This window comes from Neltuma alba, unplaced genomic scaffold, assembly GCF_004799145.2.
Source record: "Neltuma alba isolate B1F8T4 unplaced genomic scaffold, ASM479914v2 tig00010560_pilon, whole genome shotgun sequence".
Taxonomy (NCBI): Eukaryota; Viridiplantae; Streptophyta; class Magnoliopsida; order Fabales; family Fabaceae; genus Neltuma; species Neltuma alba.
In genome coordinates, this window is record NW_021635427.1 from 899,764 (window position 1) to 924,104 (window position 24,341).

Genomic DNA, 24,341 nt, shown 5'->3' on the forward strand with positions numbered 1-24,341 from the left:
ATTGCTGATGCTGCAGATATTCCTTAACAACCACTACACACGATATCATATGCTATCCTTAATGTACAGCAACTGCTACTTAGAAGTTAGAAGTTGCAAACTAAACATAGCAAAGAAATCAATAGCATTCTACTAACTCGACAACAAGTTGCATTGTTGTCAACTGCTGTGGCATGTAAATATAAAAATAGAAGCAAACATATCATCCCCGGGTGCAATTTTCTCTAAAGTGAGGGGATGCATTTGCACACCTCACTTATGCGTAGCTTGCAACCAACCAAACCCATTTGTTAAATGTTCTCGAATAAACCTTTCTGCATGAGATGGGTACTTATTCCTAATGTACTCATGAAGGCATTTCCGATAGGAGAAGTCAATCTGGCTACCGTTAGTTCTTACAACAAAAAGACACTTTGAGTGGCTAAACACGGGATGACGTCCAACCTGGAACATGAGAAGCCCAATATTCAGCAAAAATCTACAGCAGGCAATTTACAAACAATAAGAATTGAAAGAGAGCATTAGTAAGTCTCTTGAAAAGAATGCATTAGACAGCACCAAGATTATCCTATCTCATCAGAATCACGTCTATATCATTAACTACATTGCTATTTAGTAATATACGCAAGAAATGGTTCTGCACCAAAGAAAATCAAATAAGGATGATCCACCTAATTAGGGATAGCGGGACTTGAACTTATGAAGTACTCCTTTGGTCCTATTTATAGGGATTTTTTTGGTCCCATTTATAGGGCACTTAGAGAAATTTTTTATATAGATATACAATTTTACCCTTAATTTATTGTTATGTTGACTTTGTTTACATTAGGAATAATATATATTAAATATGGATAAAGTTGGAAAGGTGTTGAATTTTAAATGAAAGTTAATGAAATTTAAAGTTTTTCTTAGTCTGTATGAAATATGTTGAAAGTGACTTATAAATAGGATTAGAGGAGTATATACTTATGCATCTTGGGTCTTTTCTAGGAAGGAATATACTCTCACTCTCATGTCATTTAATCAAATGTCATAACTAAGACTTACGAACAAAATATGATTGGTAACCCAAAAATGACCAGATTCGAAAGTATGGGTAAGCAAGAATATCTTCATGTTCATACTATTCCAGCACAGAGAATTTACTTTACACAATGTATTCATGAACAGCACAGTATATCAATGCATTGATGTGATAGCAAGGTGAGCCAGATAAAGTCAAAGATAAATTGCTGCCCAAGACAGAACTAAAATAGGTAAAACCAACATACCCTTTACTTATGGCAATGCATTTCAGGAAGCACAAGCTAGCATTTCAAACATTTTGTTTGGTTCCACTGAAGAGGAGGAAAATAAGAGTGCAGCTACTTATATCGGCTGATTAAATTGTAATATGGCAAGATAGTGATTTTACATTCATCTTTAAACATTTTGTCTAGTATAAGTGTTGAACAAGAATTATAGAGGATCACAAAAAAGGTTTTCTTGAGCTGTCAATTCATCACATGTAATTGGCAGGAAAATAATGCTTAATAAAAATAAGTCACTAAAAGTGTCTCTTGTAGGTTATCAGCAGCCAAAGAAGCTTAAAAAAATGACTGGATTTAATTGAAAATGAGAGGATTTTCAACAGATCCATAATTTGATATGGTTTTCTGTCACAAGCAATTGGACCTAGTAGCGTAACAAAGGAGTAACAGACCCAAAACCAACAGTATTCCAGTCCCTAATAGAATTGTCAGAATTTCGACCCAAAATGAGGAAGTTATCAATGTTGACTAGTTCTGAGAACTGTTTTAAGATTTAATTTCCATGTGGCTGGTTGCTTTAATTAGATTCTTGTTCTAATGAGGCTGGATATTCACGTGGGTGGATGCTTTGCTTAGAATGTGTTTGTTGTAATATCATGTGGCTGGTTAAATGTGGTTCAGTCTTGAATGCTACGTGGCTGTTATGGATATAATGTTCTTTGCTGTTAAATTAGATTCTTATTCCTTATTTCCCTTTGCTACTATTATGTCCTCCCTGTCAATCATCAAGAAACTCAAGCCTTCTCCATTTTAATGTAGCCGGAACTTCCATGTGGCTGCACATGTCCACTTGTGTTGACAATTGTTGTCATTTTGCTGTCGGATTGATGCGTGCCTCTTCCATTTTCTAAGTTTCAGAATTGGCTTCTCCTTTGCAGGTGTATATTCTATGACTCTAGCAAGTGCGAATGTGATGATACATTATATAGTTTCTATGTTTCAATCTTAACTTTTCAAGTATCAGAATTTGCATCGCTGTGGTTTAAGTATGTGATATGGTATATTTGAGGCAAAGGAATTTTTTTTTTTTTGGTTGGATTTAATTTTTGGTTTTGGGGGGGGGGGGGGTTAACAGCTGGTCTGATGGTGAAGCCCAGCACACTGGACCAGCCACAGATTAGAATGTCCAGCCCAATCATATTTCCACATTACTAACCCATTCTAGCAATCCACACCAGGAAAACATACAAATAATTTGCAATTATATTGTTTCCAATGAAAAGCAATGCTCATACAAAAGAAGCATGTTAATCCCGCATATTCCTTTACAAGCATACCTTGCAGATGCAAAAAAAAACAAGATAAATAAATTGATAGCAACACTACCATGAAATCAAGATAGTTATGAGGTCAAATAAAGAACAAAGTTGTTGAAGAAGCCATACTGGTAAATACTCCAAAGACGCAGCACATGTTAATGTGAACAAATGATGGAGACACAGAATTTATCACAGAAAAATTGTATCTGCGTACAGAGTCTCACAGGCAGGCAGGCATTGTTTTCAGCAGTTATTATAGAGGATTTGATGCTCTCACAGCAATGTCATGCTTGTCTGTCCATATATTTATCAGATCTTCTGCTGAGGATAGCCAAATCATGATTTTACTCTTCCCTTCATCAAATGTGGTCCAGTTAGTTTGGTCACACAGTAAGGTATAAAAGAACTTTACCCTACATATGTAAATAGATCTCTATCACTCAATCAAGAGAGCTCAGAGGCAAATGATACTATAATGTTTAGTTCCCTGTCAAGAGCCAATTAGTCTCATAAGGAATTTCCTAAAAGAGAATATTAACTTTGGATCTTGCGTCTCCTTTCTCTCACAAGAGCGGGAGAGTCTCTTCTCTTCTTCTTTCTGTTATCTTCCATGGCTACTGCTTCCTTGTACTGGTTATGTTACGCAACTATGAGTGCCTATTACGACAATATGTTCAGCATTATTCCATATTTCTCGTGCATTTAGTTTGATCATATGCGGATAGTACTCGAAAATGTGTTTCGGATTCTCAGCGGCAATACGACGAGCAGTTGGAGTACAACAAGCAGTAACAAATTTCATATAATGAATAAGGGTCAGAAACCGACCTTCCTGAGAACAGGATATCCTTCGCAAGCCCAACGATGGGATCAATGTCCTTGACGATCTCCTTTGCCTTCTCCTTCCATTCATCATCAGCGAGGACATCCGGTAGCTTGGAGATTTGAGCAGCATCGCTTGCTTTCTCATCTGTTTGTCCCGACAGCGGGACGGTGGGGCCACTGCAGAATAAGTGGTGAGGAGTCACATGCACGGAGATTCCCGCTACAAAAGGGCGAAAGTTTTGGAGCCGAAAGCGACGAAGCAGAACGTCTCGAAGTAGAGGACCAGCCATTTCACATCTGCTGGTCGCGCGATACTGACGGAAATGATAATTATGAGTGTGTTAGGATTTGGTGGTTCTAACTCTGATGGCAAATCAGTGGACGCTCTTGGCAGAGGCAGGAACTAGGAAGCAGGAACTACGAATATACGGGGATGAAGGCCTGTTTGGTTGGGGTCTTTCGAGGGAAGAGAGAAGGAAGTATCAACTGTGTTTGTTGTGGATAAAATGAGGAGAGGAGCGGGAAAATTTTTTATTTTCCGCTTCTCTCGCTCTCCCCTGTTTTGCCCTTTTTATGGGGATAAAAAAGTTTAGAAAAAATTAATTAAAAAATAAGTTTTACAAATTTTATTTTGAAAATTATCATTATACATTCTTTAAATTGTTTATAATTTTTTTCTATTATTTTTTTTTGTTTGATTATAATTTTTACCAAAACGTAATATAATACTTATTAATTTTATTTTTAATCCTAAATATAAAATCTTAATTATTTTATTTTTATATTTATTTATTTTTTTAAGATAAATAAAATGATAATTTTAAACCAATAAATTTAATTTAAAAAAGATATTTAAAAAAAAACGATATCTATTTGCTATAAATAAATAATTTAGTTAATTTTTTAATCCACGTATCGTACTCATGTTCAGACTGAATACCGATGCCAGCTTATTAATATTCCGATCTTCATCTTCAGCCTGAAGGCTTTTTTTTTTTTTTGAGAGGAATCAGAGTTTCTTCATCATATAGTCAAGCAACTGAATCGAGAGCAAAATTCCAATAGACATTGTTGATTAGAGTTCAACAAATCCATAGCAGATATCCAAACGGCGAACAATACCCAATTCAGACATGATTTACAATGCTAGCAAATAATACACTAGAAAACCCTAAGCAAAAGGGAAATCAACCACCGAAACCAAAGAGTCCTGCCCTGCCTCTAAAGTGCGTAGACGATATCGATGGCAGTGACCGTCTTCCTCCGAGCGTGCTCAGTGTAAGTAACAGCATTGCGAATCACGTTCTCGAGGAAAATCTTCAACACACCACGAGTTTCCTCGTAGATGAGACCGCTAATCCTCTTGACGCCTCCTCTTCTTTTTATTTTTTTTCTTGGTGAAATTGACGCCTCCTTTCTGGCCAAACGACGAATCGCCGGCTTCGTGATACCCTGAAAATTGTCACGCAGCACTTTCCTGTGCCTCTTGGCTCTCCTTTTCCCAGTCCCTTTCCTCCTTCGCCACGACCCGACATCTTTCACTCCCAAATACTCTAACTCTCAGGAACGATATTTGCTAGGACCTTCGAAACGCGGTAGCCCTGAAAACTTTTTTCTCCCCATCGTTCTCTCAGCAGCTCTATTCCGCTCGGTTTGCCATTTTTATCATTTTGTGCTTTTGCACTTCTCCTGCCTCTTCCCCTGTTTTTCCCCCTCCCCTCTTTCTTCCCTTTATGAGGTAAAAAAATGTTTTAAAAAATTAAGTTCTCTTCAGCCGCTCTGCTCCGCTCGGTTTGCCGTTTTTGCTTCGCATCTCCTCCTCCAGCAGCCGCCGCCTACGACACTATCTCCTCCAGCAGCTCCTGACACCTACTCCTCAAGCCGCTTCCGCCACCTGCTCCTCTAGCCGTCGCTGGCGCCTTCTTTCAGTTAAGTGGCTGTTCTTCATTCTTGTTCTTCATGTTATGGCTTCATTCGGTCCTTACTGTGAGTGCTGAGAAATTATATAATCTGATTTAAAAACTCGTATATTCAAAGTAGTGTATTTTGGTGTGATGAAATTGTTAAAAATGAGGTTTCGGAGGAAGCTCTTTGCGGGCAAAGTAGTCATTTTCTATGCTCCAAATTGGCTTTTGATCAATCATATGACATTTTGGAACTGGCTGGGGGCAATTCCTCTCCTTGAATCCAAAAGGCAACGAAAAAAATTCACTTGCTATGCTATCATTTGTCTCAGTGGTAGTCCTCTAAAAAAATTCTGCTGAATAAGAAAGAAGGTTTCCCACTTTCCCCAGCGGTTTTCCTTCCCTCTTGCGTTTGAGCATCTGTGGCATGGATCACTTCTTCTGGACTTCATGAATCACGACATGAGATTGGGATTTACTGCTCCAAGGCTTTGTTTTTATCCTCCTCTATCTCTAAATCTGTTCCATCTGATATTATATGGGAGGACACCTTACATGACCTTTTTTTGTCTAGGAAAGTAGGTGTTTACTTTATTCCTTGTAGGTTCTTTTTATTTTCAGTCTATTCTCGTTTTGTAACCTCTGTAAACGTTTTATCTTTTGGTAATGCATTTTATCTTTTTATGAAAAAAATTTATTATAATCCTTAATGTAAGATTTATTTAACTAATTTAATTAGATTAAAAAGTTGGGAAAATTGCAAATAAAGACCGTGGAATATATAAAATCGCAATTTGGGTCTTTGAATTTATATAATTGCTGTCAGAGACCCGGTCCCAAATAAGAATTATGAAATGTTAGGTAAAAGACAAAAACGCCTTCTGCTTCTCCTTGTCTTTTTTCACTCTATCATATCCTTCTCTTTCCTTTTATTTCCCCTCGATCCTTCTCTCCGTGTTTCTTTTTCCTCCTCCTATCTCATTCTCCTTCCTTCTCCTTATTCTCCAGTCCCACTTCCTTGTCCTTAACCCCATCTCTCCCAACTTCTCTCATTTCTCTTTTCCCTCTGTCATCTTTTTGTTCCTTTTCCAAAGCAAGTGAATAACAGGACTTAGAAGAATGATGCCCAAGGGAAACAATAATTAAGCTCAACAAGACTCCCGTTAAGATTTGTTGAAACCTAGCTTCAGGAAGGAATTGAGTTCCAGTTTGTCACCGAGTTCTGCGTTGAAGTCGAAGATGGTTTGCAGCGACGACGGCAAGTGTGTGATGATTGCTTGGTGTTCAGACAACGCCCAACAAATCTGGATTTTTTATTCTTCATTTCTATTTTAATTTTCAGCTTCTGTTCATAATTGAAAATAACAAGTTTGATAAGTTGTTGAAAATAACAAGTTGACAAGTTCTGATATCCAATTCACGACAAGTTCAGTAATACGAATAACAAGTTTAGGAAGGAAAATAACAACTTCTGATAAGCAATTCATAGAAATCAAGTTTCTGTGTTTAAGATGACAGCATTTTCAGATTTTTTAGTTAGATGACAAGTTCTGATACATAATTCATGACAGTTCAATAAGGCGAATGACAAGTTTAGTAAGGCGAATGACAACTTCTGATAAGCAATTCATAGAAATTTGAGTTTCTCTGTTTTTTAAATGACAGGTTCCCATTAGGTTTTCATACTTTTTCTGTTTAAATAACTGAATTTCCACATTGATTTATGAAAATGACAGGTTCACAAGAGAAAATGATAAGTTTCCATAAGATTTTCATACTTTTTTTCCCTAGAAATACAGTTTGTACATTTTTGACAGCAACCACTTTGATAAACACGGAATGACAAGTTCACAATAAAAAATGACAAGTTAAGTATGACAAATGACAAGTTCCTATAACGTTTTCATACATTTTCATACTTTTCTGCTGGATGAATACAATTTGCACATTTCTGCATCAGCACCAACTTCTGATAATTGCAAAAAAGCTCTAAATTGTGGAAATCAAATATGATGATTGTATTTCGGTGGATAAATCGATCAAGGTGTGGGATGTGAGAAACAAACGAGCCTTAAATACAGTGCTAAATGAATAAAGTTCTCACCTTATATGTAGAATTTGATGGTTTCTTGTTCATATGATATGACAATTTACATTTGGAAATTTCATGGTTGAGGATGCACTTGTGAGTGGATATGATCATCATAGTGCATTTGCCGTTGGTGTTGATATAAGCATGCTTCTTGAGGGGCTTATGAGAGTTCTGGTGCTATAATTTTATACATTAGGAGGAAATGAGAGGTGAAATTGATGATAAAGATGTTAATAAGAAGTGGTTACTGTCAGAAATCTAACACATTGTTATTTCAACAAAAAATTTACAATTGTATAAAAACGTGATGGGACTTGTCATTTTACATACTTAATTATCATTCGCTATTATGGGCTTGTAATTACTGTTTATTAGAAGTGTTTGTTGTCAGAAATCTGCACATTGTTATTTAACAGAAAAATGTACAATTGTATGGAAACGTTATGGAACTCGTCATTTTACATACTTAACTTGTCATTCGCTATTGTAGACTTGTCATTTACTGTTTATCAGAAGTGGTTGCTATCAGCAATGTGTAAATTGTGATCCTAGCAGAAAAGGTATGAAAATGTATGAAAACTGTCATTTGCCATACTTAACTGGTTATTTTCCATTATGAACTTGTTATTTCGTGTTTATCAAAAGTGGGTGCTGTTAGAAATGTGCAAATTATAATTTCAACAGAAAAGTATGAAAATGTATGAAAACATTATGGGAACTTGTCATTTGCCATATTAACTTGTCATTTTTCATTATAAACTTGTCATTTCATATTTATCAGAAGTTGTTCCGTCAGAAATATGCAAATTGCAATTCCAGCCAAAAACAGTATGAAAATGTATGAAAATCTTTATGGAAACTTGTCATTCTATTGTAAACCTGTCATTTGATAATCAATGTGAAAATCCAATCATTTTAACAGAAAAAAGTATGAAACCTAATGAGAAACTATCATTTAACACAGAAACTCAAATTTCTATGAATTGCTTATCAGAAGTTGTCATTCGCCTTACTAAACTTGTCATTCGCCTACTGAACTTGTCATGAATTATGTATCAGAACTTGTGATCTGCTAAAGAAATCTGAAAAAGCTGTCATCTTAACTAACACAGAAACTCGAATTTCTATGAATTGCCTTATCAGAAGTTGTTATTTGCCTTCCTAAACTTTGGTATTCGCATTACTGAACTTGTCGTGAAGGGGTATCAGAATTGTCAATTTGTTATTTTCAACAACTTATCACTTGGTTCAGTCATCATTTTCATATTACTGTCAAAACAAACAAGAAATTGCATTGACTTTTATAAGATTCAAAGTCTAAAATGCTTTCTAAGATTCTAGCATAGCATCTATCAACGTAAAAACAAGATAAGAAGCACCTCAAAGAGAGTCTTTAGCTCAGAATCTTAAACAATGCTGTTATATTTCTAACAAAAATTTGTTCTAGAAGAATGTTCAACAAAAGAAAGTTCCCTTTAAAAAGTCCGAAGCAACTAGGATCTTTATCTGGACCATTGGCCCCTTTTCCTATAGTTAGATGTCATCGCCTTCCAGCTCCATACCTCGCCACTGCCAAACAGATCAAAATCTTCCAGGTTATCACCAGTTTTGGTAAATATTGAACTCGAGTCATCAAAACACCAGAAGATGGACCGTCTTCATCAAGAAGGAGATTTCTAATGGTGTTAGCTCAATTTCTTCAAGAGATTGTATGGTTCATCATCAAGAAGAGGGAGACGAGTCAGAGTGAAGAAAAGAGGAGACGACTTGGAAAGTGAAGAAAGAAAGAAAGTTAGGGCATGTAGACAAGGGACTGCCAAAAAACAGAAGGGCGTTTTTGTCTTTTACCTAACATTTCATATTCTTATTTGGGACCGGGTCTCTGACAGCAATTATATAAAATTAAGGACCCAAATTGCGATTTATTTTTATATTCCACGGTCTTTATTTGCAATTTTCCCTAAAAAGTTAGGTAACTTAATTAATTATGAGAATATGACATTTTTTTTTTTTTCCCTAAACATCATAACATTTTTCTTAGTATCTTCTCTTTATCTCCTAGTTGATATAGTTGAAAAAGTATCATATGAATAATTTAAAAAAATTGATGATAATATATAAGAAACAAAATCAACTTAACCAATTAAGTTATATATTAAGGATCAGATAAGTATTGTTTATAATCTGTTAGTTAACTTGGCTGTATACTTGGTAGGTGATACAAAGGTTGTTTGTATGATTTCATATGCCACGAGTTTTGATTCATTTTGATTGGGAGTTTAGTGACAAGTAAGTCATTTTGCTCTTTTGATTTAGTAAAGAATCAGCATCTTGATTGCATTACCTTTGTCTGTTGACCCCTACTATTTATGTGTTGTTGTTGTTTGTTGAAAGCATTAATTAGCCAATAAGTGAGCTTTATCCGGTGATCCACTATTTATGTTGTTATTGTTTTGTTGTGAAAGCAATGTACTATCATAAATTCTTTCAAACTCCGGCGGCAGCTTTGGCTGCTGAAAGCAGTAGCTTGTGGTGAGGCACTTAATTAGTTGATAAGTGGACCTAATAGACTTGTTGTTTGGTACGTATGAACAAGTCCTAGTTTTTCAAATGGAAGATCTTTATGAACCATTTGTTCGTTGCTGTTTTTTTATAATGTTATTAACGGTTACATTCTCTACATGCCCTGACTTTTGATGAGATAATTGAAAATGACTTCTTACAGGGGGAAAAAAGAAGAAGAAGGAAAGTAACAAAATTTGCTTTGATAATTTGCCAAAGAAGTTATTCATTTGATCATACTCCTTCCGTTCCTTATTATAAGAGACATTTGATACTTATAGCATGTTCCCATATATAAGAGACACTTTAAAAGTTGTCTCTATTTTTTTGTATTGATTTCTTATTTTATCCCTATTTATTTTGTCTCCAACTCATACTCTCTCTCCCTCCCACTTTCTTTCTTTTAATAATTTAATTGTTCTCTATCATACTCTCTTTCTTTATTAATGGGTATTGTTGGAAAAAACATTATATTTTTACATATTAATTGTCCTCAATTAATTTTAACTGTTTTTTTATAACGTAATTTGATTATTTGTCTCATATAATAAGGAATGGAGGAATTAGTAAATATATTACCCATTATTATGTATTATAGTTACATTTATTCAATTGTGACAGTTGGAAAAAAATTATTAATTTTGATAATATAAAATCGTAATTAAACATTTCACAAAATAAGAAACAAATAAAAAAAAGAGAGTAAACTTATATAAAAATATTTTCCCTCCCTTGCGAATAACATTAAAACCTCTCCCCTTCGTTTTCTTTAATTAAAACCCCTTCCATCCCTTTCTTCCATCTTATCTCTATTAAAATCTCTCCTTTCTTTTCTTTAAGTGAACAGGATGAGATTTTTGTCTTATGTCTTGTTTTCTTTTAAAAAAAAACTATAATTTTTTGTATAAATTTTTTATGTCATAATGTTTAGTTTTTATTGGGTTTCTAAGGATAAAAATTTTGTTAAAAAATATTATGTAAAAAGTTTAATTATATATTATATAGTGTAAAAAATGTATAAAAACAATACTGTAAAAGAAATTATAAAAGAAATATTATATAATTATTTTATAAATTATTTTATTGAGAAAAAAGCTTTTTTAAGATAACATGACAAATTGAGAGCTGAAAATTATTATAAAATAAAAATAATTATTATTAATAAGTGAATTAAATAATTAAATATATTATTAATAAATAAGTTTTTTTAAAAAAAAACTTCCGTCTTGTAGTTTTCTTATTTTGAAATTATTTTTGTCTCGTCCCGTCCTGAATTGATCAGGACTGGGACGGGACAATCAGAATAGGATAAGTTAAAACCCTTACTCAGTTAAACGCATACTAGTAATTCTATTAAATAATTTACAATTTTGAGACTCAATAATAAATATTTTTTTTCTCCGTGTTGGAGTACTTATCACCTATCGAGCGTCATTTGTTTTTGCGCTATTGTTTAGTTTGCATTTGCTAGTTCTGCTGTGCCCCGCCGTCTGTTCCTCCTGTCCCAGCTCCAACCTTTTCCCACTGTTGCCTTGCTTGCCTTCACCGTCGTCCACACTTCTCCAGGTTTCATCATCGTCCCTTTTGTGCTTCAGTGTTTTCCTATTCACCTGCCCTCACGTTTCTTGTATGCTGTTTTTTTTCTTTTACTTTTTTGCCCCCTAAAATCTGCTTCTTGTGCTTTTCTTTTTTTATCTACAGATTTTTCTTCTTCAAATATGTTTCAAATCTGCTTCTTTTTATGTGCGCGGGCTTCTTTTAATTAGATTTCTGCTCCATCCATGCTATGTTTTGCTTGAAATATGCTTTTTTTTGTTCTTTTGGGTTTCCTGGTGCAGTATCTCATTGACGTAAAAATCTAATATAGAAAGGTGGCTTTGAATTAGCTCAAAGATTGGCCGAATATTTCTTACTGAATATTGAGTCGAGGAGAAACAGGTATTCAAGAATGTGCTATTGTTTTTGCTCGTATTTATGATGGAACGTCTTGCTCTTTAATGTGTTGGCTTTGGAAATTATTTGAAGCACTGAGTGCATGGATTTTCTGATTATGGGCTTATACTTGACAATTATAGCGGTCTTGAGCTTAGACTTTCTTGACAAAACGTAGATACTTTACCTCAGACATTATAAAAAGCATGAGAATCCAGCATGAAATGAAACCAACTTTGACTTAACTTTTTGCTGTTACATCTGGGGAAGTAAATACTATAAAATTTAAATGTTAAACTTGATGAACAGTATCAATGTTAGTGCTAGTGAAGCATGGAAGATAATCAATATTTTAGAACATTAGTGTTGTATTTATTATTCACATGTATGTCTTCAGGTACGAAGAAGACCATGACCTTGCATCGATGAGCCAAATAGTGTATACTGAGCTTGTGATATTAATACAGTTTCTCAAGGAAAGCTCAGCAATAATATATTAGCTTACCCAGCAATTGTGTTATCAAAATGGACCAACAAGTTCTCGTGGATGAAAACTTTCCACTCTTCTCCAAGTCTCATAAATCCTCAAAAGACCACGTGCCAGCTGCCTCATCTGCTACAGCCTCCACCGCTGTTGCCACCAAAGACATTAACTTTGATAGCCAACACCTTGGAAAGTCAGATGACACAGATCTTGATTTCAATCCTACAACTTTTGGGGAGCTTGGACTTGCAGAATGGGCTGTGAAGACTTGCAAAGAGCTTGCAATGTGCAAGCCTCGACAGGTCCAGTTACATTGCATCCCAAAGGTTCTAGATGGCTGCCATGTGCTTGGCATGATGAGACAGAAGTGGGAAGACTGCAGCATTTGCTAACCAATTCTTCACCGATTGGGTGAGCATCCTTTGGGGTTTTTGCTTTGGTTTTGACGCCAACTAGGGAGTTGGCATATCAACTAGCAGAGCAATTTAGGGCATGGGTTCATGCTTGCACGTGCGGATAGCTGTGGTGGTTGGAGGGATGGATATGTTGCAACAAGCCAAGACTTTAACATCCAGGCCACACGTTGTGATTGCCACACCGGGAAGGATCAAGGTTTTGCTTGAGGATAATCCTGATATTCCTCCAGTGTTTTCTAGAACTAAGGTGATAATGATTTTTCCCCTGTTGTTGAGTTTCAAGCTTTGTTCTTGCTACTATGTCTTCATGGTCATTTCAGTGCCACTCTAATAAATGTTGTTTTATTGATGGTTGGAGAGAAAATTGGAGAGAAATGGAAAAATGTAGTGAGTAAGGACTAACCTTCGTGAGTCTCTTAATTGTAAGGACACAATATAACATATTTTTGATTAGTAGTTACAAAAAAACTTCCCTTAATATTTATAGTAAATTACAAACCAGTCCTAATCATTTAGAATCAAATCCGAATCAATCATAATCAGGTCATATCATGATCAACACTATCTCAAGCTAGAGTGTACGGGTCATATGTGGAACTTTGGGGAGTAATTAATTGCCCCACTTATATTTGGACGAAATGTGGTGAAAAAGTGACTAGTTTCACAATGGCACTAACGCCATATGGAATATATCTGGGCCGTATACTTTTTCTCCTTTGGGTTTTCTCCAAAATTTTCTCTGCTTTTGAAGAGAAAACTTTGGGGAGAAAACATGTGGATCCCTTGTAATTTTGTGTGTTCTTCCTTTCTTCTTTATTTTCCCTGTATATAAACAGGAGAATATATTTTACCTCATGTTTCCTTCTCTATTTTTGCATCACCCACTACGTATTTCCATCCAAACATAGGGTTAGTGTGTCCTACAGTAGGTTTGAGAAGTGACAACTGGGAACTTACATGAACTGATAAAAGCTGAAGTTTCATATGTTTTATCTAATTACTTTTTTACTGAAGTTTTCAACTTGTGCCTCTCCAGTTCCTTGTCTTGGATGAAGCAGATCGAGTTCTTGATGTTGGCTTTCAGGAGGATTTGAAATTGATCTTCAATGTTTACCAGAAAGTCGGCAAAAACCTTTTTTTTTCTGCAACTACAACAAGTATAATCTACAGAAGCTGCGTGAGCGTTACCAAGACAAACTCTATGTCTATGAGGCCTATGAAGGCCTGAAAAACAGTTGAGACGCTTGAGCAAACAAATTATATTTGTCCCCAACAAAGTGAAGGAGGTTTATTTAATGCATTTATTGTCCCAAATGGAAGATATGGGCATTCGCTCTGCCATGGTTTTTTTCTCTACATGCAGGTATTATTTCTAAATGAAATGCTGCTTGAATTTTTGACACTTTTCTTATGGCATTGTGCTTTGTAATTGCCCTTTTTGAGTTCATAATCATGTGATAAAGGCTGTACATCTCGATTAGCTATAACTATTCTGTTTTATCGTTAAAAAATTGCAGAGATTGCCATCGATTAAGTTTAATGCTAGAAGTACTTGACCAAGAAGCTGCAGCTCTCTATTCATTCAAATCCCAGACTCAGAGACTTGAAGCACTGAATCAATTTAAATCAGGAAAGGTTTCTATACTGCTTGCAACTGATGTTGCCAGCCGAGGATTGGACATTCCTACGGTTGATCTAGTCATCAATTATGATGTCCCAAGGTAACCTTTCTTGCTCAATTTCAATTTTTGTTGGCTACTTAACGCTTGATAGCACTGATCTTAAAGATGCACTGCAGGTTTCCAAGGGATTATGTCCATCGTGTTGGTCGGACAGCAAGAGCAGGTAGAGGAGGACTGGCAATGAGTATTGTTACCCAGGTAAAACAAAGTTAGAAGCAATATTAAAACTTGCTTTTCTCTTTCTTCTGCTTGTGGTGCAACATTTTTGGGTACTGTATTCATGATTTATCACATTTAAATGTCTATTCTGTTTGCATCATTACATACATGTTTCGGTGCAATCCACTTCTCCCCCCCCCCCCCCCCAAAAAAAAAAAGCAACAACAACAATAACTATGGTAATGTGCAATGTAGATGGTTTGGTGCTAGGATGGGAGAAAGAGCCAAAACTTTTGTGGACAAATCTTGCCACTGCATATTTTATGACATAATGTGCTTTGTTTTGCTTCTGCTCAGCTAGTGGTTTGTATAGACCGGTTTCAACGGCAGATGCAGGCGTTGGTTGGCAATCTTATCTTTAGTTTTTTTCTTTCTTCTCTGGAGAAGAGGGCCCCAGGGGGATTGTTGGGAAAAAATAGAGCTTAAAATGTATAACATACCATTGTTCTACATCACTGACAAATAGTTCAAAATATGCATCAGGAAAATTTGGATTGATGGAAGAGCTTATTTCTGTAATTTTTTTTGGGCACATAACATTTGGTTACACTTTCGGTAGTTATAAAACATCACTTTCAGCCCTCAAGCTTGACATAGTTCTTGGATCATCATATGATTTAGTGGTTAGATCAAAAAAATCAGTTATGGTTGTCCAAAAATGAAGTAGGGGGAACAAATATTACCTATTTTGATCCTTCTATTCTTTTGCTATAATGTACATATGTTCTCTGCTATTTCACAAATGCTCAATTTATTTGTGGATTTCGTACTCTTTTAAAGATAGCTTGTAAAGTAATTCAAATTATATTTTTACACTTACTGTTAATGGAGGTATTTTTTGAGTCTTATCTTTGCATCTGATTTTTTTTTCCTTGGCATTTACAGAATGACATTCATCATTCATGAAGTAGAAGCTCTTCTTGAAAGGCAACTGGAGTTGGTTGAATACAAGGAGAATGAGGTGCTTTCTCTGATGAAAAAGGTATGGTACCTTCGGGTTTATTTTTTGTTCTGGTGATTGAATATCTAATGATTGCTTGAAAGTTCCATTTTCATATTTGAGGTTGTCGCTCTCCTTGATGAGTTATTTGAATTTAGACCAGACTGGGCGGTTCACCCACTAACCTGGTGAACAACCTGACCATTCTGTAGTTGAGAGAGTCAAACGAGTGGACATGTAATTGACTAAGTCAAAAAAATATATGGTTTTTTTTATTTTTATTAATATCTACTAAACATATTAATATCCTTGTTATTTTAACTGCTTTCATTTTTATAAGAATAGTTACTGAGTTCGATGAGATAAATCTAAAGCCTTTGTCTCGGCTACTGTAATGGAAAGCCCTTTGGCTACTGTGAGGTGAATGATGATGGTTAATATGTATAATTACAACACTCATTTGTGGCTTTTGTTTAGTTGATTTTGTTTTCTTTGATGTTTTGCAGGTTTTCAGTGCTAAAAATGTTGCCGAAATGAAAATGTTGGATGATGGCTTTGAGGAGAAAGCAGAAGAAGAGCGGAAAAAGCAGAAACTGAAAATGCTAGCAGAAAAAGGATTATTAAGGAAAAGGAGCAAAAGAGGAAAAGAAACAAAGGCATGAAGGACGAAGGGAAAAAAAGTAGAGGCAGTGGAAGCATTACCAGATAAAAAAGGATCACTGATAACAAGAGCAAGAAGAAGCTTGGGTAGGAGGAAAATACTGGATGCTGAAAAAGAGCAGAAGCAGAAACTGAGAATGCACCGTTCAACGTGACTTGAGGAAATTATAGGGGTTTTTTTATCGAACGACAGATATATTATTGGGGTTTTAAGAGGTGAACTTGGTATGACAATCATAGGGTAAAGTCGTGCAAAGTTCGCTGTGCAAAAAATTTTGTAGAATCATTTTTCAAAGTAGGTTATTAGAGTTCATTATCAGGCTCCCTTTGTCATTAAAAGAAGGAATTTTTCATGAAAATTGATTGTAAAAAAATAATTTGAACTTACAGTTAATTAGGCTTCTTCATATTTAACTGCATTGAATTTTCAGGAGTTGCTATGGTCAGAAAATGCATATGTGAAGGATTATCGTAATGTGCGATGCTAGTAAACACCTGAACTTCCCTAGAGCTACCCATTCATATACATAATTTCCAGTCTTCGATCTCTTTTGCTTGATTTCCGAACAATTTCTGGCAACGGTGGTGATCGCATGAAATTGATGGACAACCGTTGAGTTGTTGCGGACGGTGGTGGCCGTGCCTCATGTGCTCGGGCCTTTTTTTTTTTTTTTTTTTTTAAAAAAAAAAATAATTAACGTGTATTCTGGTCTTTTCAAATATAAATACATTAAATGCAATTTTCATCACACTTCCATTGACATTCCAAACACTTTAAAATCTCAGTTAGGCTCTGATTGGTTGAAAGGTTGTTGAGAGAGAAGGAGGAGAGGGGATAAGATAAATATGTTTGGTTGGGAAAAATAAAAGGGAGAAGGAACAAATGTCTTTTAGTGCTCCCCTCTTCTCTTTATGCTCCTCTCCAAATTTGAAATTTTTTGGAAGGGGGAGAAATATTATGTTTTAATATTGAGTAAACTACCTATACTAACCTTTCAATAGTCTAAGTTTGTCCCTCTTATTAGAAATCTTTTTTCATCATTTTCTTTTCAGCCACTTATAATATTTTGTTAATGATAATATAATATTATAATTATATAATATATACATCTCTTTAACATGTGTATATTATAAATGTATATCATAGCATGTATATTATATCTCACATAGGTCTAAACATGCATATATATTAATATACATATCATAACGTGTGTATTTAATTATATAATATATTAATATGTATCAATTCATATAAATACAAAATTAATGAGATAGAATGTTAAACTTTTTATCATATTTCCTAATTTTTTTTAGTTTATTCTAATTTTTTTAAATCACATGTAAGTGAGGTATTGGTTTTTTTGAAATTGATAAGTTAAAAAATAATAATTTTGATATAAATATTATAATAAAAGAATAAAACAGTCTAAATATAAAAATAAGAACATATTTGTCAATTTATAATTACTTCCCCTCCTCTTCTCTTATAAACCAAACAAGAAATCTCTCTTCTCTTTCCCTCCCTCTAACAAACAAAAAACCTATGACCTCCCTTCCCCTCCTCTCCTTCCTTGAATTAACCTCCCCTCCCCTTCCTTCTATTGAACCAAACAAAACCTTAGCCATTTCCATTTCCACTTACTTCATAAACTCTTCATTCTCTGTATCTAATCTGGGTTTTTAATCACTCAATTGTTCTCAATTTGGTATCTCCTAAAGTACCATGTATTTTGTCCCCCAAAATACGGTAGTCATTTTCTTTAATATCACTTGCCGTTTAAGCAAAATGAACATTAGCACTTGGAGCACCTGCAGAGGAAAATAAACATACAACGTCATGGATTATGATAAAAGGAGGCTAGAAGGTCATCTCCTGTCACTACGATGTCTCCTATGCCGATCAGCGTCAAACTTCCACATCTTTTCTTCTGTGGCCACGTTCTTCCCTTCGACGTCTATAATCTTCTTCGTCATCTGCATTCCTTTTCTTTGTCTGGACTCGTTCTTCGCATCTTGCCTGCCTCGGTCTTCCAGTTTCGCCCTATGATCTCTGTCATCCTTTCTCCTCCTGTCTTCATGGTCATCTTCACCTGAACCCCTTCCTTCTCTTCTCACTATCTCTGTTGTACTCCTTGTCCTTGTCATCCCTTCTCTCGACATGGCCAGTATCCATTTTTCGCCTATGATCTCCACCAGCCCGTCTCTCTGTATGGCGATCATCCTCATATCTCCTCCTAGAGTCTCGATCATCTTTCCGACCATAACCATCATCATCTCTATGTCTATCTATATACTTTCCCCATCTTCCTCTCTGCACGGGAATCCACATCTCTTGCACCTCTTTCATATCTTCCTTGTTTCTATCACCATATCTATCTCTGCTGCCTGAGCCTACCATCTCTTGATCCCTGTGACCCATATGCATACTTTTTCTCTCAACTGGCTCATCCTTGTCGTGCCTTCTGTGTCCCTTTCCTTGCGTTGGACTCTTTCACCATCTCCATCAAAAACCATTTCATACCTGCACCATGAAGCAACAGTCACGCATTTGAATACACAAACAGAGACCAGCACAACCAATAGTGAGTCAAACCTGCATCCATCACACCACCACGTTGAGCATTGGTCGTCCTTCAAGATGTATTTTGCCGTTGGTTATTCTTACCATCCTCAGTGCAATCTTTGGCAATATGGTTTGTAGAACCACATTTGAAGCAGCCATTACCTACAGCCACATGATTTCATGTCAAGATTATGATAAGAATATTTATATCCAAATACGCATAGTGAAATACCAACCCAAAAAAAAAAAAAGAAAAAAACTAAAGACATTCAGCATAACACCTTGAGAACGGCCAGATTATACACAATAATATTTCTTATCCTTACCTTTACCAAGTTTGATCTTTGCGCCTATATTGTGACCATAGTTTGGCCACACTCTGACTGAAATCCACATGTATCCTTCGATCATCAATCAAAGCATTATCCATCTGCAGTTTTGGGGGGAGAAGAAAACAAGGATAGGAAATAACATTTTGTTTGGTGAAAAGAAAAATCATAGAAATACATCATCATTAAAGACACGTCTTGAAAGCAAATTGATCATGATGCCCCCCCCCCCCCCCCCCCCCAAAGGCAAAAAAAAAAAAAAAAAAAAAACACACACACACACAAAAAACCAAAGAAAATTATTTAACAAATAATACACAATTAAAATAAGGACCTATACCCCGATACCGTAAAATTGCAATTCCGGTGTGATGGATACCTATCTGTTGAAACTTTTTCTACACAACTCGGTTTCCCGGAAACCTAGTAATGCTTTAATTTCCCACCCCCCCCCCCCCCCAAAAAAAAAAAAAAGAAAAAAAAACAAACAAAAAAAAACTAAAGGCGGAGCTTTGTTTCATGGAAACCCAGTTGTGCAAGTAAAAATAAAAAGTACAATAGATGTAAGTATCTATCACACTGATTTGCGGGTTTATAAGTATCTGGAATCTGGATGATAGTTTTGATAGCATGGTAAATTGGTATATAATTTCTGTGTCACATTCTCGAAAATTTGCCCATCTTAAAATCAGGATAGGTAAAAACAAAAAACAAAACTACCAGTCCAGTAAAAATCTAAAAGCACAATTCAAATTCAGATAGAATATCACTGAAAGCTAAGACAACCATGCAGAAAAAAGCATTGCAAAAATGATTTTTCTTCAAAAAAGAATAAAATGCAAGATGCCATGTGAGAGAGAACCTTGAGCAAATTCATAGACTATGTAGAATCTAACTAAGCCAACCAAGTAAATAGACAAAAAGCCAATATAGCCAACCGCAATATCAAAACATTAAATGCCATGGAGCAAAACACTGGTCATTAATTTACAGAAACATAGAAGAAAGACATCTTAATACAAACCTTAAAATATGCTTGTTCACATGCCTGCTTGTCCTCAAACTCTGCCGTCATAAGAAGTAAGTAAGATGTTGCTTGATTATATTAAAGTAATCACTAATTCTCCATTTATCTACAATCAGAGTAGATTTGTGCAGTTTAAACTAAATAATAGAGTGCCCTAGCAAAAACGATTTTGAATGCAATGTGAGCATATCTAATGGAAAATAAGTAAGAATCTTGGCAGCTAAGACGTACAATAATTCATTTACAAGTAAGGTTTTTGTTTGCTCATTAGAAGTGTCTGTCAAATAACCATGAAGCTCTTTCTTAGATTACCAACGACAAAAAAAACAAAATCTGGGAAAGCATCACAATGGACTTCCTTGAAGGCCTTCCTAAATCTGGAGAGAAGGACACCATATGAGGTATCATTGATAGAATGAGCAAATATGCTCATTTCTTGCCATTTTTCTCGCCCAACAAAGCTGCCACCCTTGCACAGCACTTAATGGATCACATTTATAAACTACATGGTGCACCAACTGAGATTATAAGTAATAGAGACCTTGTGTTCATTAGCAACTTGGAAGGAATTTTAAGGGATTTAGTCAATTAGAAGCTATCTTCAGCCTATCACCCATGGACCAATGGACAATCCAAATGGTGCTTGGAGACATACCTAAGGTGTATGTGTAGGGAGACACCTAAAGATGGAGTAAATGGCTTTCACATGCCAACTGGTGATACAACACTACTTTCCACACAGCAACAGAAGCAACTCCTTATGAGCTATTGTAGGCAAAAGCCTCCACCACATGCTCCTTATTTACCAAAAGAAGCTATTGTTGAGGCTGTAAATAGAAGTTTCTCAGCAAGGGAAGTAATCTTACAAAAAGCTGATGCAAAGGGAACTGATAGATATTTTGAAGTAGGTTAGTGAGAGTTTTTGAAATTTATATACAAATTTCTGCTGCTACAAGAAGCTCACAGAAACTTGCACCAAGGTCTTTAAGGCTCTATGGAGTTAAGGAAAAGGTTGTTCCAGTAGGTTCTAAGCTGGAACTTCCTCAAGAATCAAGGATAAATCCTGTTTTTGATGTATCCCTCCTTAAACTTTGTCCATATCCATCAGTTAAGCAACAGCATCAACCTACTGCGTGGCTGACACACACGTGACAAGAAACTATTCTGAATAAAAGGGTTGGGAGAAGCAAAGGAAGGATCATAACAGAGGTTCTGGTGGAATGGAACAGCTTACCAGATGAAGAGGCTACAAGGGTTCCCTTATATCAGTTTCAGCAACAGGTTCTAAACCCTTGAGGACAAGGGTGGTTTTTTGGGGGAGGGAGTATTGTTATGTAAAGACGAGTGAATCTAGGAATTAGCTATGTCAGTTATAAGTTAATTATGTTCAATTGTGTGCCAGTGACCATTAGCCTAGGTTAAAACATAAATAAGGGGGAGGACTCATGATACAAGTTATGTGTTGCCTATAGACAGATTAATCAGACTTGAATTCTTCTTCTAACCTTCTCTGATTCTCTCTCAATCTCCTACTCTCTCTTTTCACAAACATCAGACGGGGGGGATGCTTCTTGTGTTAATTGAACATCCTACCTTTTCTTTTAGATCCTTTCAGAAGGATTTCCGGCCTTCAATTGCTATAAATTAGATCTCAATCCCCCACTCTCCCTCCCTCCCTCCCTCTCTCTCTCTCTCTCTCTCTCTCTCTGTGTGATCCTATATCGTATATCTCATGACAACATTTTAAGGCCGTACAAGAGAGGCGGGTGGGGAATGGTTAAATTACAAGGACAAAAAAGAAAGAAGGCACAACATCAAAAATATGGAAGTGAAAATTTTTCAGTAAGATTCAACACAAGGATGTAATTGTACTCAGTGATGCAACTAAAGCATGAGAGCAGAAAATACTTACAGTGTGCTTTCCATCAAGGTAATCAAGAGTATCACGCAGAGTGATGTAGAACTGTAAAAGTTAAATTGAATCAATGATTATTCAAAAGCAATTTTCTACAGTAGGTTAAAGATAAGAGCAAAAACTAATTCAAGATTTTCTCCTTCTCTTATAAGATTGACAGAACATTTGAAGTAAACTAATCTTGTACCTGGGAGGCATTCAGGTTCTCTCCGGCACTAGCCATGGCAACTGTACCAGTCTTCGAATGTTTTAAATCAATATGTATCTCATCACTAAAAAAGCGAGCTTGATCACCATAGAGAAATCTGAAAGAAAGAGTGATGTTAGAAATATTAGATCAAACTTCAAAGTGCAATAGAATTATAAAGTTATAAGTTCAGGTTTCATACTTGTATACAGAATCACCACCACTCCCAATTCCAGTTGGATCACCAGTCTGAGCAGTGAAATCTTTCTGAACCGTGTGAAATAGACACCCATTATAGTACTTAATCCTAGGCCAAGTCCAGAGTAACAAAGAATTAGTTATGATGCTAGACCAAGTATGAACGTCCATACGAATCCAGCTTAACAAGGTACAATATATAGACACTCATTATTTTAGTTTTATTTCATTTCATTTTTTGTGCACCACCTTTCAACTTAAGGAAGAGGTTAAGTTTATCAATCTAAATAGGTTAAGATGTTAGAGTTTTGCAATAGTGGAGTGAGAAGTGTAGAGTTGCAAAAAGCTTACAGTATGATATATATGTTCAATTCTTCCAAGTCAGACTTGACTTCTTGCCACTCTAATTATAATTTTGAATCACAATATTAAATTTCTATTCCCAACACCAGAAAAATTTATTGAAACAAGATGTTTGAAGGCCTCGTGAGAGATGAGAAGGAAAACGCTTTCATGTAATTTGATTATTGGAAAACACTCATATATCTCTTATTTTTATGTGCGGATTGAATCAATCTATAGGAGTTATAGGGAAACAGTCATACGGCTCATAGCCAGCCATCATTGAACTAGATATCAAGTAACCATATCGCATGTTCATAACACGCCAATACGCAGCTCAATAGAGCAAGAATAAAGCGACCATAATACGGTCTCTTATGTGCTCTATTCAATCCTCTAACGACCAAAAAGCATGATCTGAGCTTGCAATATGTATCAAATGAAGAATTTGTCATATGAATAAGCACTCTGAAATGCACATACTATGTTATGAGCAGCAGTATTTGGAAGGATGGAAGTCTTAGGCACCATAGCCTCGTGTAAATCGTTGTGCAGGAGTAGTAAAACAAACAACATAAAACTGTTGGGGCTCATTTGGGGGATCGGAAAGATACTAAAATGCCTCAAACTAGTGTTATATCTCATATCTAAGCGAGCTAGTATCTTTGAACATCTCCATTGTTAAATTCATAACGTGATAAATGGTTAACAAAGAAGCAGGGTTCCGGGTTTTGAACTAAACATTGATGCCTTAAAATCAGTGGGAGAAGAGTTGAATAGCCAAACCCAAAAATAGATTGTAATTTATATCAGAAAAAATTATTAAAAAATAAAAGAAATGTAATGATGGAATGTTTAGACTCACTTGCAAAGCTTCAAGAAATTTTTACTCGTCAAGGGGCATTTATCGGTGTACAAATCCAACACTATGTCTCCTAAGCTAGTGACGATTAGAACCGACATCTTCCCGTACTTGAGCGAAAACGGAGAAGCGTTCCGAGTTCCGCGTTGGTTACAAGGTGAAATTTTACCACTGGAGGGCGCCTTCGTACACGATTAACCGAGAGAGAAGGAGAGCTGCCGTCGAACTGGTTTAACGAAGACCGTGAGGGAAACGGCTTCTCTCCTCTACCTTCCCGTCCGGCGCTGCCCTCAAAGCTGCCGTTTCGCTGGGTAATGGGGAGGACGACGGAAGCTGATTACCGCTGACACTCACGCGACCTGAGAGAAGGACGAGGGACGAATCAGCTAATAATTCAAATCACTCCGTTTGATGGGAAAAAAATTGGAAGGAAAAGGGGAAAAAAGGAATAGAGGAGAGAAAAGAGAGAGCAGTGAAACTTCATTACTTTTTTTCTGGACTGAAGCAGTGAAAACTTCATTTCGGATCGACGAGAAAAAATGAGGGGGGAAAAAAAAAGGTAGGCAAAACAAACAGCTGAATGTCTTAAATACCCTTCTATATAAAATATATTATATTCTTTTGTTTTTTAAA

At 35.8% G+C, this 24,341-nt stretch overlaps 2 protein-coding genes and 2 pseudogenes across 3 annotated transcripts; 1 reads left to right on the forward strand and 3 right to left on the reverse strand.

The window, feature by feature from the left end:
• Positions 1–2,660: 2,660 nt before the first annotated feature.
• LOC114757095 (uncharacterized) lies at positions 2,661–3,828 on the reverse strand. Of its 2 annotated transcripts, none has more exons than XM_028946082.1 (2): positions 3,398–3,825; positions 2,661–2,923 (listed from the first exon to the last, which is right to left on the reverse strand). In XM_028946082.1, the coding sequence occupies exons 1-2, from the start codon at positions 3,682–3,684 to the stop codon at positions 2,914–2,916; spliced, it is 297 nt and encodes a 98-aa protein (XP_028801915.1). In that variant the 5' UTR covers positions 3,685–3,825; the 3' UTR covers positions 2,661–2,913. The 2 variants fall into 2 exon arrangements, with proteins under 2 accessions (XP_028801915.1, XP_028801914.1); XM_028946081.1 differs by having other exon boundaries at positions 2,662–2,916; positions 3,398–3,828.
• Positions 3,829–4,478: 650 nt separating this feature from the next.
• On the reverse strand, positions 4,479–5,318 carry LOC114757096 (histone H4-like; annotated as a pseudogene).
• A 6,069-nt stretch (positions 5,319–11,387) lies between these two features.
• LOC114757094 (DEAD-box ATP-dependent RNA helicase 36) lies at positions 11,388–16,736 on the forward strand. The gene is given in 13 exon segments (XM_028946080.1): positions 11,388–11,518; positions 11,820–11,890; positions 12,282–12,788; positions 12,791–12,859; positions 12,862–13,031; positions 13,821–13,943; positions 13,946–14,017; positions 14,020–14,147; positions 14,302–14,505; positions 14,583–14,664; positions 15,571–15,578; positions 15,580–15,667; positions 16,132–16,736. Coding segments are annotated over 11 exon segments (1,479 nt in total). The 5' UTR covers positions 11,388–11,518; positions 11,820–11,890; positions 12,282–12,409; the 3' UTR covers positions 16,288–16,736.
• A 1,940-nt stretch (positions 16,737–18,676) lies between these two features.
• Positions 18,677–24,098, reverse strand: LOC114757084 (peptidyl-prolyl cis-trans isomerase CYP59-like; annotated as a pseudogene).
• Between the last annotated feature and the right edge of the window lie 243 nt (positions 24,099–24,341).

Coding starts and splice junctions, on each gene's coding strand:
- LOC114757095 (XM_028946081.1), bottom strand. CDS start 3,684: ATGGCTGGTCCTCTACTTCGAGACGTTCTGCTTCGTCGCTTTCGGCTC. Junction 2,917..3,397: donor GATATCCTGTTCTCAGGAAG/GTCGGTTTCTGA, acceptor TGAAGGGAAGAG/TAAAATCATGATTTGGCTAT.